Raw genomic sequence first — 18,570 nt, 5'->3', positions numbered from 1 at the left:
ACCTGCACCCTCAGCAGTGAGAGCTCGGAGTCCTAACCATTGGACCTCAGGGAATTCCCAAACTTTTTTTTTCGATAGTTGAACAGTATATTAAGTCCCCTGCCTATGGACGAGTTCTGTTCCAAGAGCGCATTTGTAAGTCCGATTTGTTCATAAGTCCAACAAAGTTAGCCTAGGTACCCAACTAACACAATCGGCTATATAGTACTGTACTGTAATAGGTTTATAATACTTTTCACATAAATAATACATAAAAAGCAAACAAAAAATCAAGAAAACATCTTACAGTACGGTACCTTGAAAAGTACAGTAGTACCAGCTACATCACTGCTGCTTTTACGCTTGCTTCCAGACATCCTGGGCTTGAAACAAAGCTAGTATACTACTGTACCCTATGCAGTACTGTACAGTAAAGTACACAAAAGCACAACCACTTGTAGAGGATACACGGACGTAGCAATGTATGCCAGACATGTGAACTAACTTATGTGATTGGACATGCGAACGCACGTTCACATCTTTGAAAGTTCGCAACTTGAAGGTTGCATATAGGGGAGTTGCTGTATTATCTCACTATAGTATGTGTATATACGTAAATATTTTCAGTGAAGGTTGCTTACAGTTGTAGTTAATTCTCACTACTGAATAGTATACCATCGTATTTATGTGTGTGAAAAAAAGTTTGTATATCCATTCTACTCTTATGGGCATTTGGGTGTTTCTAGTTTTTAGCTATTAGTAAAAGTGCTGCTGTGAACGTTCTCATACATGTCTTTTGAGGGCCATATATATACCTAATGTATACCTTATATACCAAAGAGTAGAATTGCTGGATCATCAGGTATGAATATGTTCAGCTTTAGAAGGTGTACCGACAAACATCTTCCAACGTAGTTTTGCCAGTTTACTCCTACTGTTAGTGTGTGGGAGTGTCTTTGCATTCTAGTCAAATTTCATTACACTCATTCTGGTGAGTGTGTTGTGGTGTCTTGTTTTAATTTGCATTCTCTTTTGACTAGTTTGAGCACCATTTTCTATGTTTTTTGGCCATTTTGGATAAACTTTTTTGTGAAGTACCTCTTTAAGTCTTTTTTTAAAAAATAAATAAATAAATTTTCTATTTATTTTTGGCTGCATTGGGTCTTCGTTGCTGCACACGGGCTTTCTCTAAGTTGCGGCGAATGGGGGCTACTCTTCATTGTGGTGCGTGGGCTTCTCTTGTTGCAGAGCACGGGCTCTTAGGTGCTCGGGCTTATTAGTTTTGCTCCGCGGCATGTGGGATCTTCCCGGACCAGGGCTCAAACCCATGTCCCCTGCAATGGCAGGCGGATTCTTAACCACTGCGCCACCAGGGGGGTCCCTCTTTAAGTCTTCTGCCCATTTTTCTACTAGGTTGTCTGTCGTCTTATTGATTTGGAGAGTTTATATATTTTGGTGTGGTATATGCATTGCACGTATGTTCCAGCCCTTTGTGGGAGAAACTTTTAAGGCTGATAGTGTGATTGAGGATAACTGGAAGTGGGGGTACTTCGAGTAGGCCTGGGGGCCTCTCTGGAAAGATGACCAGTCCAGACTAAGGCAACAGTGTGAGCAGAGGCCCGAAGGCCAGGAAAAGCTTTGCACATCTGAGTATAGAGGGAAAGCCAAGATTGCAGGGGAGAAGGGATTGCAAGTAGAAATAAAAGTAATCAGAATCTCTTTTCATTGTCATGAGGGAGGGAGGGCTTTAGACTTGTCATTTCTTTTTTTTTTTTTTTTTTGGTGGTACGCGGGCCTCTCCCTGTTGTGGCCTCTCCTGTTGCGGAGCACAGGCTCCGGACGCGCAGGCTCAGCGGCCATGGCTTACGGGCCCAGCCGCTCCGCGGCATGTGGGATCTTCCCGGACCGGGGTACGAACCCGCGTCCCCTGCATCGGCAGGCGAACTCTCAACCACTGCGCCACCAGGGAAGCCCTAGACTTGTCATTTCTTTGTCCAGTGCTGTTCATGGTAGTTGCTCCTACGGACCCTGCCCTGTGATCCTGGTTTTCTTCTTGCCTCGGGAACCTGAAACTTAATGCTCCCTCCCATCCTTTGTCCTGCAGGCGTGGTGGACACGGGCCTGTTCATCAACATGGCGGAGAGAGTCTACTTCGGGATGCAGGATGGCTCAGTGAACATGAGGGAGAAGCCTTTCTAAACTGGCCCTGCAGGAGCGGAGTGTGTTCCCCTTGTGTCCCCAGCCCGCCGCCGAGGCGGACATGCCTCTCCAGGAGCCTTTGCCTTAATGTATCTGTGCCAGGTGGACACTTGGCAGGGAGTGGGGTTGAGGGTTAAATCTGGTCTTCTGAAGTATTGTTATTAAATGTCTTTTTAAAAAGAGAAGTATAAACATATATATTTTTACTATTAAAAATACTCCATTGTTTTTTTATAAAGTAGAACTTGATTTCATGTTTTATATGAAACATTTACCAAAACAAAGGAGGACTGTCTTTTAAACTTTTAACTTGAGCCTGCTGGTTATGGTGAAGCCTCTGAATATTGGGTTTGCTGAGAAGTGTAAATCAAACTTTTCTTTAAACTGGTGAGATGAAGGGCCCGGCCAGCAGCGATTCCCTGATGCCTTACTGGAAACACTGGAGTTTGTTTACTTTTCTACCACACTGTTTTATTTTTAGTTTTTGTTGTGTAGACGCACAATGTGTAGTTACGTGTTGTAAGATGTGAATGACAAGTCCGGCGAGTGTAGGGGTGTGGTGTGTGTGACTCAGAGTGTGTAGACCACCAGGGGGGAAATATGGGGGCTCTTCTGCTGAGAACAGGGGGTTCATTCAGACCCCGCTTGTTGGAATCCATTGGCTGGAAGTACTTGCCCGTACTGCCAAAGCACTGCTGTGAAACACCTTTAAATGATTGTCTTTTCGTCGTTAATATTTTTTTTGTTCCTTTATTGTTATTTGCATGGTTCGGCATCAGAAGTTGTTACCTCTTTATATTGTTTGAAGGTTGAAATAAAACAGTATGGTGCCACTTTGACTGTTTGTCTTTACTATAGAATTTTTGTCAGTTTTGCAGTAAAATAGGAATCAGTTTTGCTCACCAGTTCACATTGGATCTTTGATAAGGGGTAGAATTCACTCAAGAAATCTTGAGCCAAAGAGTAGACAAATATTACCTTTATTTCTGAGAGAGCTTGATGTCAGTTTTATTCCAGAGACCACTGTCAAATAAGACATTCGTTTTCTTTATTAATAGAGGATAACACACAGCTGAACAAAAGTCACAAATTATCCCCAAGTTTCACACCAGTCAGACTTTTGATCATGGAAGCTGACAAGCAGTAAAATGGGTAACCTGACTTTTCTCTGTATTGTCCCGGTCTGTAATCTTCACAGTGTGCCTGACGAGCAGTGAACCGTCCAGAAAGCCTCAGATGGGAACGGAAAGGCTGTGATCAGCTCAGTGATGATTCTAGATGGGACTCAGGAATCCATCCTGTTGCAAAGGTGTTTGTGCTGAGAGCCCTGACCCACCCCGGCCACATGCTGACTTTGCACGATCCTTAGACAGTCATTTCACTCGCCTTGGCCTCTGTTCTGAAGCTTGGATTATAGCTGCCGAACTTAGTGGCGCTGGAATTCCTGCTAAATCAAGTTGCAGAATAAAAGTCAATCAGTCAGGACTGAGCACTGACGAGGCTTCCTTTGCTGAATTCCTTCTCTTCTTTGCTCTTAAGGTGATCTTTAAAAACAGTCACCTTATACATTGTTAGGAAACCTGTTGTCTGGAGTGCTTTATTTTTCTCCAAGACTATTTTGGTCTGGATGATAGGTAACTTTTGCACAAAATGGGCACTAGGTCATAGCTGAGAAAACTTGATAGAACGGATTTTTGGAATGATCCTTTAAAGCTCTCGGATTAAATTCAGGGATAAAGATAAACAAAGTTAAACTGGGCTTCTGAAAAACGCCTGTATGCTCCACAGCACATGTAAATCCTCAGAGGGTTTCATACACCTTCACACCTGTGACCCAACTGCAGTTCCCTTAAGTGTGAATGTGAGGTTTTTCTTCTCTTGAAGAAGAAAAAAACACCTGCTGTGCTTCAGGTACGCATACAGCAGTTTGTTCTAGAGGTCAATTTTGATTAAAGTTTCTTCAATAAAATTGTTAGTAAATGTGATCTTGTTGGATGGACACAATTTGCAGGCTTGGGATTGGTTGGAGGGGCACAAGGCAAGCTGCAAGTCCGGTGTTTGGGAAAGGTTTATAACCAAGTTAAGCTGCCACCTTTCTGGGAGACGTCAAAGAGGAAAAATAATCCTTGGATTTGAATCAGATCGATTCTACTTTGGTTTCAGTTAGAGCTCATCGAGTTTTGATACTCCTCAATCATCAAGTGTTTTTCAATCATCAAGTCCCCATCACATGCCAGTTCTTACTGGGGAATAGTTGGGGGCCGGGGTGCGGGGAGGGTGGGGACAGAGACGAGACACCTCCTGTGCTCCAGATGCTTCCAGCCTTTTGGGCGAGACAGATTGACAGAGGACTTGTGAGCACAGTAAGGAGGAGGGGCCACGAGGTAGGAAAAGTTACCAGGTGACTGGTGACAGAGCCCTACCTGTCCTCACTCACTGTGTGCAGGTGCTGGCCTGGGCCTTTGGCCTGTTATCTCACAGCAACTTGGTGGTGTCTGTTCTTTTCATTTGCGGAGTGGGAAACGGGCTCAGTTTACGTAACTTGTTCAGGTCGTACACTGGAAAGCAGGCCGGACTTTTCTGGCTCATAATTCCAGGTGGTTGTAGGACTCTGAAGGGTTGGCGTTCTTAATTGTTGTATCCATCATCTGTAACTTGAATCACAGGTAATTTGTAGTTTGTTAAAGTACTGAAGTTAGTGAATGGTTTATTGTGTACGTCTGTATGTGTATAGACTCGTGGGTAATCCTATAATATTAATAAATTTCTGTTCTCTAATGAGCTTTCTTTTAATGGGAGAAAGGAGTAGGACATTGTACAACCTAGGGTTGGCTGTGGGAAGGCCCTTGTAGGAGTTGGTCCTTAACGCCACCACTGATTTTCTCTCCTCCCGTGCTTGTTTCCTTTCTCCCCTTTCCAAGATATACACACAGTGGCAACCATAGTCACTGCTAGCCTGGGAAGGATGTTTATGGCTAAGGGTTGTTAGTTCCCTGTAGCCAAAGACTCTTCAGAACATGTAGTTGAACAAACTTGGTTTTATTGACCCACTGAGTGAAGGAAGTTGCATGCCATGGGGAGTCTTTGTCCAAGGGTGTTAGGACTTAGAGGATTTAGGCTTATGCCTGGGGCTTTGGGGGAGGGCTTTGTACTGGATTGGATGTCATCAAGAAGCAGGAGAGGGCTTCCCTGGTGGCGCAGTGGTTGAGAGTCCGCCTGCCGATGCAGGGCACGCGGGTTCGTGCCCCGGTCTGGGAAGATCCCACATGTTGCGGAGCGGCTGGGCCCGTGAGCCATGGCCTCTGAGCCTGCACGTCCAGAACCTGTGCTCCGCAACGGGAGAGGCCACAGCAGTGAGATGCCCGCGTACCGCAAAAAAAAAAAAAAAAAAAAAAAGCAGCAGGAGAATTCTGTGATCGGGCATCTTAATTTTCACTGCGACAGTAAGAAGAACGGAGTGAGGCTAAAGCTGAGATTGGTAAAGAAGCAGCAGTCACTCAAATAGCAAGGAGAGGGGGATGTCTGGTCCTATTTCTGGTTTGGATGATCATGTTTTGTCTCTTACGGAGACACGAAATGATTATGGAGTCATCTCATGTTTGTCCTCACAGTCGGAGTGGCTTTGTCTGATGGTGTTCTGTGATATTGTTTATGATGCACAGGAGAACACAACAGCCTTACTGTGGGGTGCCAGGCCAGCTCTTAGCAACACCAAGACTGGGCTATAGAGCCTGGCCAGTTCCCAGCTGTCAGGGGCTGCATTTCTCTTTCTCAGGATCTTCTGACCTCAGGGTCTGGAGACCTGAGTGTTCTATAAGCTACTCTTCCCTTCCCTTTGGTGAACAGGTACTGAGCACTTTCTGTGTCCTGGGCACTGGGATGGAAGAGTCAGGCCACAGATACCCTATGATGTGACTCTAGCCTTCAAAGACTTCATTGGTGCCCTGATGTTTGCTCACTTCCTGTCCCACCTGGCAGCTGATGCAGCCATATTTAGGATTGCATCAGCCTTCATTCTCCACTAACCCAGTAATCAGATGATGTTTTCAACACAGGTTCAGTGCCTTTGCTTTTTTTAGTAACCAGCTTGTATTGCAGGACAGCAAAACACTCCAATATAGCCTCGCATTCAAATGTGCCCAAGTTGACCTCTGCAAGTAAACATCTTTCACGATGCTTTGAGAGGCATGGAAATGTAATGGTTAGTGAGGGCAGTGTGGTAAGGTGCAATCCAGAGGGGAAGGGAAAGGTCTTCCCTGGAAAGGCCACCCCAGTGTTCTGTGGACAGTGCATTATGCAGCCTGATTCAGTGTTGAAACTCCATCCCTGAGAACATCTCTGCTCAGCAGCAAGGTGGGAGAGGAAGCAGCTTCTCTGGGAACGGAAGCCCTGGCTGCCTGCATCTCTATCAGCTTCAGCCCATGGGCAGTAAGACCCCCAAATGTCTCCCTGATGACAGAAATACATTGGAGGGAGTTCCCAGGTTCAAGGGTATTCCAACCTGAGTTGCAAATAGGAGAGTTGCACGCATCCTCATTTTCTTTCAGAAGCTGTTCTTGGTGCAGTGTTAGGCCAGTCTCCAGTCTCTGATGAGTTCAGTTCAGATTAGAGCTCTGATCTCAGTTGAGCTCTACTTGGCCCACATTCCTGTGCCAGTGGCGCTGCCTCCTGTTTCTTTGTGAACTTGTGAGAAGCATTCACGAGGCGAGAGCCTGCAGGGAGCTAGCGCCCAGGGCAGTACAGGTAAGGTCAAGAACAGCACTGCCCAGTGGAAATGTGAGCCACGTATGCTATTTTAAATGTCCTAGTAGCCACACTAAAAAGGTAAAAACAAAAACAAACCAAAAAAACAAACCCAAAACAGGACAAATTAATTTTAATAAAATATTTAACCCAGCGAATCCAAAATATTACTATTTTAACACATAGTTGATACTTTACATTCTTTTTTTTTTTTTTAACTAAGTCTTCAAAATATGTATAGTTTACTTCAGTACATCTCACTTTGGACTGGGCACATTTCAAGTGCTCAGTAGTGGCTATAGGATTGGGGAACAAGGTTCTAGAATTCAAGTGGATCTCTGGTGTTGTCCTCGTTCTGGCTTTTTAAAGCCTCCTTTGATTTCCTGGAGCAAGCCTGGGTTCTCCTGTGGCCCTAGATTTTTTTAAAGCCCACAGAGCATTGAGTCAAATAGAGGGCTCCCCAGGGGCTCCACTCAGTTGCCCCATTTTTTTTTTTTTTTTGCATCTCTTTATCTATCTGTCTATCTATCTATCTATCTATATATCTGGGTTGTGCTGGGTCTTAGTTGCGGCATGTTGACTCCTGGTTGTGGCATGCAAGTGGGATCTAGTTCCCCGATCAGGGATCGAACCCGGGCCTCCTGTATTAGGAGTGTGGAGTCCTACCCACTGGACCACCAGGGAATTCCCATTAAGCAGATGACTTTTTTGACCTTATAAGTGGCCTTAACTCCAGGAAAGAGAATACCATTCCTTCAGCTTCTGAGTTAAAGGATTATTTTGGTTGAGGTGTACTGTTTATTCTGAGAGAGGTAAGTATGATTAAGATAGGAACCTTGGAGGGGCTTCCCTGGTGGCGCAGTGGTTGAGAGTCTGCGTGCTGATGCAGGGGACACGGGTTCGTGCCCCGGTCTGGGAAGATCCCACATGCCGCGGAGCGGCTGGGCCCGTGAGCCATGGCCGCTGAGCCTGCGCGTCCGGAGCCTGTGCTCCGCAACGGGAGAGGCCACACAGTGAGAGGCCCGTGTACCGCAAAAAAAAAAAAAAAAAAGATAATAACCTTGGTTTGGAATTCCATTCTTCCACTTACTAACTTTTGGATAAGTTATTTCACTCATAAGCCTTGATTTCCTCAGTGTAAAATGGCTATAAAAATGTTACCTTTTAGGGTAATTTTGAGGATCAAATGAATTAATTCATGCCAAGTGCTTAGAGCAGTTATTGGCACATAAAGCACTTGAATGTTTTATTCTCGTTAGACTGCTGTGGACTTATATTTTGTAGATTCCTTGGGCCTCACAATGAAGAGCATTGGGATGTGCAAAATAGCTTGCTGAAAATAATTAGGGGGTGCATTGGATGGGGAAACAGTGAACTGAGTCATAGGTACATGGGGTTCACTGCTCTCTGCTTTTGAATGTGTGATATTTTCCATAATAAAATTTTTCTTAAAATGGCTTGCCAACTTTTATTCTGGAATTTGCTGCAAGAAAACATTGTTACAATAATTTTAGATGCCCCTATGAAGTGCCATATAGGATTATCGAGATGTGTGAGTATATGTGTGTGTTCTGCTTGGGAAAGTCAGGGAAAGCCTCGTAGGGTAGGTGGTCATTTAGTTGTATCTTTAAAAAAATTTTTTCAAAAAAAAAAAAAAATTTTTTTTCAGCTCTATTGAGATATAATTCACATACCCTACAATTCACCCACTTAAAGTGTACAGTTCAGTTTGTAGTATAGTCACAGAGTTGTGTAGCTGTCGCTACAATTCTAGAACATTTTCATCAACCCAAAGAGAAACCCCTTGTCCATTAGCAGTAACTCCGTTTCCCCTCAATGCCTCCCACCCACACCCCCGAGTCCCAGGCAACCATGAATTCACTTCTTTTTTCAAAAAAATTTTTTATTTATTTTTGGCTGCATTGGGTCTTCGTTACTGCGTGTGGGCTTTCTAGTTGCGGCGAGTGGGGGCTACTCTTCGTTGTGGTGCGTGGGCTTCTCATTGCGGTGGCTTCTCCCATTGCAGAACACGGACTCTAGGCGTGTGGGCTTCAGTATTTGTGTCATGCTGGCTCAGTAGTTGTGGCTCGTGGGTTCTAGAGCGCAGGCTCAGTAGTTGTGGTGCACGGGCTTAGTTGCTCCGTGGCATGTGGAATCTTCCCAGACCAGGGCTCGAACCCACGTCCCCTGCATTAGCAGGCGGGTTCTTAACCACTGCGCCACCAGGGAAGTCCCATGAATTCACTTCTTGTCTCTATAGATTTGCCTCTTCTGTAATTTCATATAAATGGAGTCATACAATGTATGATCTCATTGTGTCTTATTTAACATAACATTTTCAGTTCTTGTTCATTCTTACAGCATGTATCGATACTTCATTCTTTTTTATTGCTGAATACTGTTGTATGAATATGCCACATTTTATTTATTCGTCAGTTGATAGACACTTGGGTTGTTTCCACTTTTTATGAGTAATGCTGCTATGAACAGTGATGTACAAGTTTTTGTGTGAATATATGTTATTTGTTATCTCCTTGTCTGTTCGTACTTCCTTCTTTCGATTTAAATAAAATTTAAAGCCTACTGTTCTAATTCCTCTGTGTTTTGTTTTCTTTTTTACTGTTTATATTTTAGTGACTTTTTAAAGTGGTTGTTCTAGCTGCTGACTCTTGAAGGAAGAGTAAAAGACCACCAGGTAGGCAGTGGTGGTGGTGGGAAGAGTGATGTGGAAAGAAGCATTCCACGGAGGGGGAACAGAATGTGCAAAGGCAAGGGTTAGTGAGGACCTAGTGGGTACGGGTAAACTCGAGGAGCTGTGTGTGGGCGACAAGTGATGGTGGTTTTGGGGAGGAGCTGAGAGAAGGGAAGGCAGGAACCACTTACTGAAGGGCCATGTTCACCATAGCAATGGACTATGGTCTTCATCCTGACAGTGGGGGATTTAGGCAGCGGAGACGTATGATCCATCATTGCTGGCAGCAGGGAGGAGGGTGGGATGAACAAGGCAGAGTCTGGGCCGGAGAAATCAGTGATGAGTCTGTAGGAAATGTTCAGAAGGGGGCTTCCCTGGTGGCGCAGTGGTTGAGAGTCCGCCTGCTGATGCAGGGGACATGGGTTCATGCCCCGGTCCGGGAAGATCCCACATGCTGCGGAGCAGCTGGGCCCGTGAGCCGTGGCCGCTGAGCCTGCACGTCCGGAGCCTGTGCTCCGCAACGGGAGAGGCCACAACACGGAGAGGCGCGCGTACGGCAAAAAAAAAAAAAAGAAAGAAAATGTTCAGAAGGGCTTCCCAGTTTATTTGAAGACTTTTTTTTTTTTTTTTTTTTTAAAGGCTGGTAGAATGTTTTCTTTACAGTTTCAGGACACAACAAGTCTGGGTTGTGCAAGATGCCAGGAAATGGTCTATCATGTGGGTACTTTTTCTGAGCGTCACTAGTTACCCTGGGGGCAGGAACTTTGGCACTTCCTAAATCCAGTTACCTTCAAAGTGTTTCCGTTAAAATGATCCATTGTTTAGGAACCCCTCAAACACGATGAGATATAAAGTGGAAGTAAGAAATAGGATTCTTGGGAAGCAGACACAATCATCAATGTCTGTAGAGGGAGATCAATATATAAAAGGCAGGTACTGAGTTTAACAGATTTATTTTTTTCCCTTCTCCAGCATCTGAACCCCCTATATATACCTGGGGAATTCCTCACTGTGGGAACTTGATGTGAGGCATGTCTTGCCCTTTCTACCACAGCTGAAATGTCCATTCTTCCTGCTCCCTGGCTGTTAGGGCATGGACTTAGGCTTGATCAGTGGGCTGCTCCTGCCCAAGGCTTGACCCTTAAGGCAGTGTCCCAGCTATCTATTGCATAGTAAACCACCTCAAAGTGTAGTAGCTTAAAACCACCACCACCATTCATTTGCTCACAGTCCTGCAAATTGAGCAGAGCTTGCTGGGGATGGCTCATCGCTGTTGTATGTGGCTTCAGCTGGGGAAACTTGTCAGAGGCTGGAATGTCTGGGAGCTGCCTGGGCCTCTCACTCTCCCTGGGCCATCTTGGGCTTCCTAACAGCTTGGTGGCTGGATTCCAGGAAGGAGTGTTTTTGTGGAAGGTGGAAGGCTTTCTCAGACATTGTACAAGGCTTTCTCAGACATTGTACAATGTCTCTCACTTATATTGCTCAAAGCAAGTCAAAATACCAGCCCAGATTCACAGAGGTGGAGAAATAGACCCAATGTTCTTCTGCTGGTGGCATCCAGAATTCAGTGGTGGGTGGCAGTAAGGCCAGGAATGACATTCAGGGTAACAAAAACAATATAGCATCTTATTCAGACCATTTTAGGGTTAGATCTTGGCCATATTTCCAGTGTGTCAGGTACCCTTGGTTCTATTTTCTAAACCTAATTTTCCAGTCTTCCCATCCGTTTTGGAGCTGTGTTATACTCTTTAAATAAATCCCATTTCTGCCTAATTTAGCCAGAACCAACTTCTGTTGTTTACATCTAAGAACTCTGCCTGATACCCCAATCAATAAGAGAATCAGTAAGGACTGTACAGTAAAATAGTAAAATAGATAATTTACCAAAGAGGAAAAGCACATGACTAATAAACACCCAAAAAAGTTCTGTCTCACTGGGGCTTCCCTGGTGGCGCAGTGGTTAAGAATCCGCCTGCCAATGCAGGGGACATGGGTTTGAGCCCTAGTTCTGGAAGATCCCACCTGCCGCGGAGCAACTAAGCCCGTGCACCACAACTGCTGAGCCTGTGCTCTAGAGCCCGTGAGCCACAACTACTGAGCCCGCATGCCACAACTACTGAAGCCCACACACCTAGAGCCTGTGCTCCACAACAAAAGAAGCCACCGCAGTGAGAGGCCCTCACACTACAATGAAGAGTAGCCCCCGCTCGCCGCAACTAGGGAAAGCCTGCACACAGCAACGAAGATGCAATGCAGACAAAAATAAATAAAATAAATTTAAAAAGTTCTACCTCACTAACAACAAAAACAAAACACATCTAAGATAAAACAATAACCACCAGATGCCTTTTTTTTTTACTTATAAAATTAGCAAATAAGGTAATCAGTGTTGCAGAGGGCAAGGTGAGACAAGCTCTCTTTAGACCTCTGGTAGGATTGAAAACTGGTCTAATCTTTCTGGGGATTTTGGGGCAATATTTACCAAGAATCTTCAAATGAATCAATCCTTTTTAGTCGCATCCAGGAATCTAGTCTGATCAAATACTTATAAATGTAAATAGAAATTTACAGAGATGTTCATACCAATGTTATAATCTAGCAAACATTAGAAATTTGAATGACACAAATGAGTTAAGGTGTGATGTCATGAGATATTATGCAGCCATTAAGAAAGTTTTGTAAAGAACGAAAGATACCAGAAAAACTTTATAGAATAATATTGAGGGATAAATTAACCAAAAATTATAGATGTGAGTGACATATGTCAGTCATGACCTAGTCAGAAAAGTAAACCACTCTAGGTATTTCAAACAAAGGGAACTCAGTATGGGAAATGCTTCCCAGGAGATAGAAGGGCAGAGAATCCATCCTTACGTTAAAGCAACTCAGAGATGAGTGACAGCCACAGGCCACTGCACTCCCAGGGCTGGAGGGCGTGGGGTTACCAGAACCCAGAAACTGGGCACTTGGTGGAAGCTAGGACCACAGAGGAGATGTAGCCACTGCTGGAAAATTCCTCCCCGAAGCAGAGAGGCACTAAGGCCTTGCTTTAACCCTAATTCCCACTCTCTAAGCTTTTGCCAGTTCCTCCCATCAGCCAACCAGCCAAAGTCAGTTGGCAATGAAGCCAAGGGCAGGAAATGCATCTGACAGGAGATGGAGCATGATCTCCACTAGATGAAAATTGTGCATATTAAATGATGTTAAAATTAATAGTTATTTTGCTGATGGAATTATATATGACTTTTACTTTCATGTTTTTTTTTGTATTTTCTAAAGAACCCAAACAATATTACTAAAAAAAATGGTGAGTATATTCAGGGGCGATGCCAGATACTCTTACAAAGATAATACGTACATAAGGATGGATGTGATGCAGTCAAACAACCGCGTTTTAGATACTGGGTCTCTTTCATTAAGCTCCAGGCTTTAGTGAGTGGTCCTCCTACCACCGCTGGATGTTCTCTCTTCATGGCAGCCAGCAGGGGGCACGCCAGCCCAGCACACAGGCTGGCTGGCAGGCTGGGGTTTCCGGCGGCCCTTGCTGAGTGGGACCCTAGGGGAGAGGTTGCTCTGTTGACTAGCCTGGCCCCAAGAGATTTGTCTCTTTCAGGCCTCCATCTCAGAGCTGCCCCTCCCTTCCGTTTTAGACAAGCTATTGCCAAGATTCATGAGAAAGCCAAGACAAGCACCACTGGAACTTGAGGGGCTTTCATTGTCCCTTTAGGGTGTTTGGCACATGTGTCCATTGAATCTTGAGCCCCACTGTACTGATCATGCTTGGCCTAAAGGGATTTCCCTGGAGGTGCCAGTGGTCACTGGTTAGACTCTCAGCCCTAGATGTCATATAACAGTAAATGCTGTATGAATCCATCTTGGCATTTCCTTGAGTATGGACCTGAAATTGCTGTGTGCAAGGCTCCATATTTTGCAGTTTCTGCTGTTTCTTCAAACTATCTCACCTAAAGTGACTGATTCTGGTAGACCAGCTTGGGCTGCTTAACCAGCGAAATGCCAAAAGCAGTTCGAGCTGCATCACTGAGTGGCCAGAGGACTGTTTTTGGCGGTCAACATGAGTACCTTGACAGTAAGGTACCTCTGTTCACCTAACCTTTATCTTTGCCTGTTCCCCGGGGTACACAGAACTTTCTCATGGCTGGAAGTGCAGGCTGGGCTGGGCTGGGCTGGAATTCCTGCCTTCCCGAAGCAACTCCATGACCTCTTCAGGCAGATGATCTTCCCTGGACACCTATATACAGGTCCCCAGGGGTCACAGGAGATTGCTCTAGGGAGTGGGGAAGCTTACCCGGGGGAGAAGGGGTCAAATTCTGAATAGTGGACATTGTAAAAATGTAGCAGGCCTCTGCTAATGAAGGCACCTGCAGCACCATCAGGACACCCCCTGGGCTGCCACTAGGGCTCCCACAGTGAGGGCTGCCAGCCTGCTGCCTGTGCAAAAACTCTGGGGTAAGAGCTGGGCCCTGGAGTCCCACCCAGGCTGTGTGTGTGTGTGTGTGTGTGTGTGTGTGTGTGTGTGTGTTCTTGGAAAATCCAAGGGAGGTCCAGGTGGAAGCATAATTTCATATAATTCCAGATAGTGTGTCTTTTCCAGACATCCTCCTCTCTCTTACTCCCCAACAGAGAGAGTGTGCTTTCATTTGGGTGGTTTCCTTTCCCTTAATAAGTATAGAATGCTTTACAACTTTATGCTTTTCTGTTTTTGGAAATGAGTTAAAACTTCTCTAAGGAAAAGATTGCTTTGGTGAAATGTAATTAAAGAGATTGCATAAGCAAAATACAATCAGTAAGTGTTAAGAGGGTGACATGCAATTTTTTTTTTTAGTTTTTTTTTTTTTTAATTGAAGTATAGTTGATTTGCAGTGTGTTAGTCTCAGGTGTACAGCAAAGTGATTCAGATATACATATATTCTTTTAGAAATTCTTTTCCCTTACTGGTAGATGCAATTTTAATTGGGAAAAATAAGCATAGTTTCATCAAAGTAAGCTATTTTAGGCATGAAAAGTTGAGTCTCTGATTAAGCATGAATCCAGGCTGATAATCCTTGTAAATGTTGATCTGGGAAGTTCTTGGGGTACTTTGCAGAGCTGAGAGCTGGGTCCTCTGGGCTGATGGCTTAGATCAGCTCCTTTCTCTCAAGTACAATTTTCTTGGGTTTTATTTAATGCACTCTTATTTTTTATTGAGATATAATTCACATACAATACAATTCACCTCAATGCATTCATCTTCCTAAAATTGATTGCTGTTATATAAGATGTATGCATAAATATTTTTACATTTATGTTTAAAAGTTTTGAGGAGAAAAGAGGAATCTTTCTCTAAGTAACCTTGTAGATTTTTGTTTTTAATTATGGCAAGTACTCATTAATTATAATTTTTTCTTTTTGTTCCTTTTTAAAAAATTGAAATATAGTTGAGTTATAGTGTTTCTGGTGTACAGCACAGTGATTCAGTTATATGTACATATATATATATATTTTTTTCAGATTCTTTTCCATTATAGGTTATTACAAGATATTGAATATAGTTCCCTGTGGTATACAGTAGGTCCTTGCTGTTTATTTTATATATAGTAGTGTATATCTATTAGTCCCAAATTCCTAATTTATCCCTCCACTCTCATTAATTATAAATTCATTTCATGGGGCAAAATATATTTTCTGCATACCCCTATCCATAGGAACCTCAATGGATCATCTCATTTTTGTATACCAGATATAAATAATGGCAATTAGTAAATGACCCCAAATATTTATCCAAATAAGAGACTGAATTCTAGAACTTATTTTTTGAACACTTTTCTGTAATTAAAATAATTAACACTTTTATAACTTGAGTTTTTATAGTAAGGAAAATTCTAAAAGAATTCCAGAAGTATTGGTTTTGGAAGTAGTTCAAAAATTAGTTTGCTCTGTAAGGAGAGTTTATGCAGCATGTACCTCCAGGTCTCACTTCTTGTTATGTCTTTTCTAACATTCCAGTTTTTGGTTTCAGTCCACTTTTATTAAAAAAACCTACTTGAGAACTAAAATATTTTATTAAAAATTTATTAGTCTGGGGGATATGGAGTGGTGGAGAGAGAATTATTTCCCATGATTTTTCTTTTGTACTCTATGAGTGTTTTGCCAAGTTCATGGATTACCTTTTTAACAATCAAGTGGAAAAATTTTCAGTAAAATACTTGATGCCCTTTAGTGTTTTTCATTAACCTATTTCTGCCTTTTTAAGTACTTTCAAGAATGGAACTAGACAAATGGATGTGAGAAATTAGAGAGAAGCAACTTAATTGACTAAAGCATGCATCTGCACCCAAACATACCCTTGGTAATTTATTTTAGACAATTGTCTAAACCTAAAGTATTTTCAGTTCTCAATCCAGAATGACTGAACTTATTTTTATAGTCCACGTGTCACTTGACAATAAAGGATAATTTCAGATTCTGAGAAATATTTGCTGTAACTGGTAGAATTTAACCTTTCAAATCACTTAGTCCAAATTGTTAGGAAGCAGTAAGCTCTCATGTTTGTCTGGTTAAATAACAGTGCTTTATTTACCCTGGTGCTGGGGCAGGATCTTCACAGCTGGGGAATGATGTGCCCAGGGCCTGGCACAGAGCTGGTGCTCAGGAGGTATTGGTTCTATTTGAATCTGAAAACAGAACGATTTATTTCTGACTTCCACTGTGCAATCTTGGCAATATTTTCCTGTTCCTAAATATTACTTATTGGAAAATGATATTCTAATAACAAACATTTCAGAGGAAGAAAATTCACAAATTTGGACTTAATAACAGTTTTAGCATTTTGTCCACGTTTTCTTTCCAGCCTTTGTTCATAGGCACATGTATTTTTACATAAAGCTAATTGTAAGGCATATAGAGTTCCACACTTTACAGATGCCTCATTAATTGAGTTTTCCATGTTGCTGCACAGACTTCAGAAGCCTCCTCTCAAATGACTATAAGTTAGTTCACTGAGTTGGCTTTCCATAATTTCCTTAGCCACTTCTCCTATTGTTGGGCATGTAAGAGTTTTCTAATGTTTGGTTTTTAGACTTCTCGAAATTTTTGAGTTAATGAGATTTTAGTGGCTTCTGATATGTGTTACTAAATTTATTTTCAAAAGCTTGTACCAATTTACAATGCCAATTAAGTGTTTCACAAGTGTTATTTTTCAACCATAGGAGAATTATGTTACAGTCTATTTACACACATCTGTACCTCTCCTGTACAGCCAGCAAAAAAACTGGCTTGAGGGTGAAGTAAGACCTAGACATACATAAATACCTGTATGTGCACTGTGAATGTCTAAGCTTCACACGCTAAATTCTATAGATATTATCTCACTGAGAAATACAGAGATAACCCACTTAACTACAGGCCTCAAGTCTGGCACTGGGTCTTTTCTGAGAGCCCAATTCTGTAAGTTTTTGGTCACAAACCCTTATCAGCAAAAAGTGGAGACTTTGACTTTCTGACTATGATCACAGGTGTCTCTCCAGACAGAAGGAGTTGAGGGAAGTTGTTCCCACCCATGTCATTATTCAGGACGAAGTAAGTGCCCGGCGTGGAGGCAGGAAGGAGAGCATGCCTGTGAGCCCACCACTCAAAACAAAACAGTTTTGTTTCATGTTGCCGGTGGGGCAGGAAGTGGCACCATGTTGCTTTTTATGAAATGAATTCTGTGCCTGTCCCTGAGAGCTGTTGTTCAGAAGACTGGGTACAATAAGCTTGCCAGGAGTTTTCTTAAACATTGTTTGTGTGACCGTTATTCAACACTGTGTAGGACATAAGGTGTGTTTAGCCTCAATTTTATACTAGGACTTATTTTATCTGGACTAAGTGACTCAGTCAGCATAACAGGAGCAGAACCAGAGGCAAGTACAAAAGTCTGTATTCAAATCCAGTGTGGTTTTACTAGGTTTTATTGCCATATTAGGCTATTTATTTATTTATTTATTTAGGGCTGCGTTGGGTCTTCATTGGGTCTTCGTTGGTTCACGTGGGCTTTCTGTAATTGAGGTGAGCGGGGGCTACTCTTCGTTGCGGAGCACAGGCTTCTCATTGTGGTGGCTTCTCTTGTTGCAGAGCACGGGCTCTAGGTGCACAGGCTTCAGTGGTTGCAGCACACAGGCTCAGTAGTTATGGCACATGGGCTTAGCTGCTCCACAGCACGCGGGATCTTCCCGGACCAGGGATCAAACCCTCATCGCCTGCATTGGAAGGTGGATTTTTAACCACTGCGCCATCAGGGAAGTCCCAGGCCACTTATTAAAAACATGCCATTTGAGGGTAGAAATCTCTCAATCTGCATCCCCAGCAGAGATGAAGGGGAAATTAGATCACTTGCCTTGGCAATTTTGTCCAATGTTGACTCATTGGATAGGGTACCCAAACCAGGATACTTAGGGATTTCTAGATTTAAGTTGTTTCCTTCTGATGGCATTGTTTATATCATCTGGGTAGTCTCCTACTTTCACTCTTGCACTCTGTAGGCATATTCTCAACACCCATGTGGGTGAGGGCCTGCTTTAAGTGATAAGCTCCTAAAAGGTCTCTGGAGGCCTGGTACAAGGCCCACACATCAGGGGGTCATAGGTTAACCTGCATGGTGGGCCCAGTCCATCTCTGGTGGAGCTGTTATCTTACTTTCTCTTTGGCTAGTTACCTTCCTTAGAGCAGTGCCTCATTATACGCCTTTTCATCTGCTGAAACTTTAAAAATCCTTGCTAAAAGGAATACTGAAAAGCCTCTTTTTCATATTAAAGTATTTATTTCTATATTATACTTAGCAAGTCATGTTCAAAGAAAGGACCTTAAAAATTCTTCATATGGTCATGAAGGACTCATAGCACCTTAGATGTGGAAGGAAACTTCACAGACACCCAGTTCAACCTGCTCATCCTACAGACTGGAAAACTGGGGCCCCCTGGCTT

At 43.2% G+C, this 18,570-nt stretch overlaps 1 protein-coding gene across 2 annotated transcripts in view; it reads left to right on the top strand.

Annotated features, from left to right (window-relative positions):
• Nucleotides 1-3,017, top strand: part of RPIA (ribose 5-phosphate isomerase A) — a 31,716-nt gene extending 28,699 nt beyond the window's left edge. For both annotated transcript variants that reach the window (XM_060117209.1, XM_060117208.1), the window contains one exon: nt 2,084-3,017. In XM_060117209.1, the coding sequence (XP_059973192.1) occupies nt 2,084-2,155 (72 nt within the window). In that variant the 3' untranslated portion in view covers nt 2,156-3,017. The remainder of the gene's footprint in view (nt 1-2,083) is intronic.
• The last annotated feature ends 15,553 nt before the right edge of the window (nt 3,018-18,570 follow it).

Source organism: Mesoplodon densirostris, chromosome 14 (assembly GCF_025265405.1).
Source record: "Mesoplodon densirostris isolate mMesDen1 chromosome 14, mMesDen1 primary haplotype, whole genome shotgun sequence".
Classification (NCBI taxonomy): Eukaryota; Metazoa; Chordata; class Mammalia; order Artiodactyla; family Ziphiidae; genus Mesoplodon; species Mesoplodon densirostris.
Note: the sequence above shows the minus strand (reverse complement) of the source record. Positions and strands in the feature narration are given on the sequence as shown.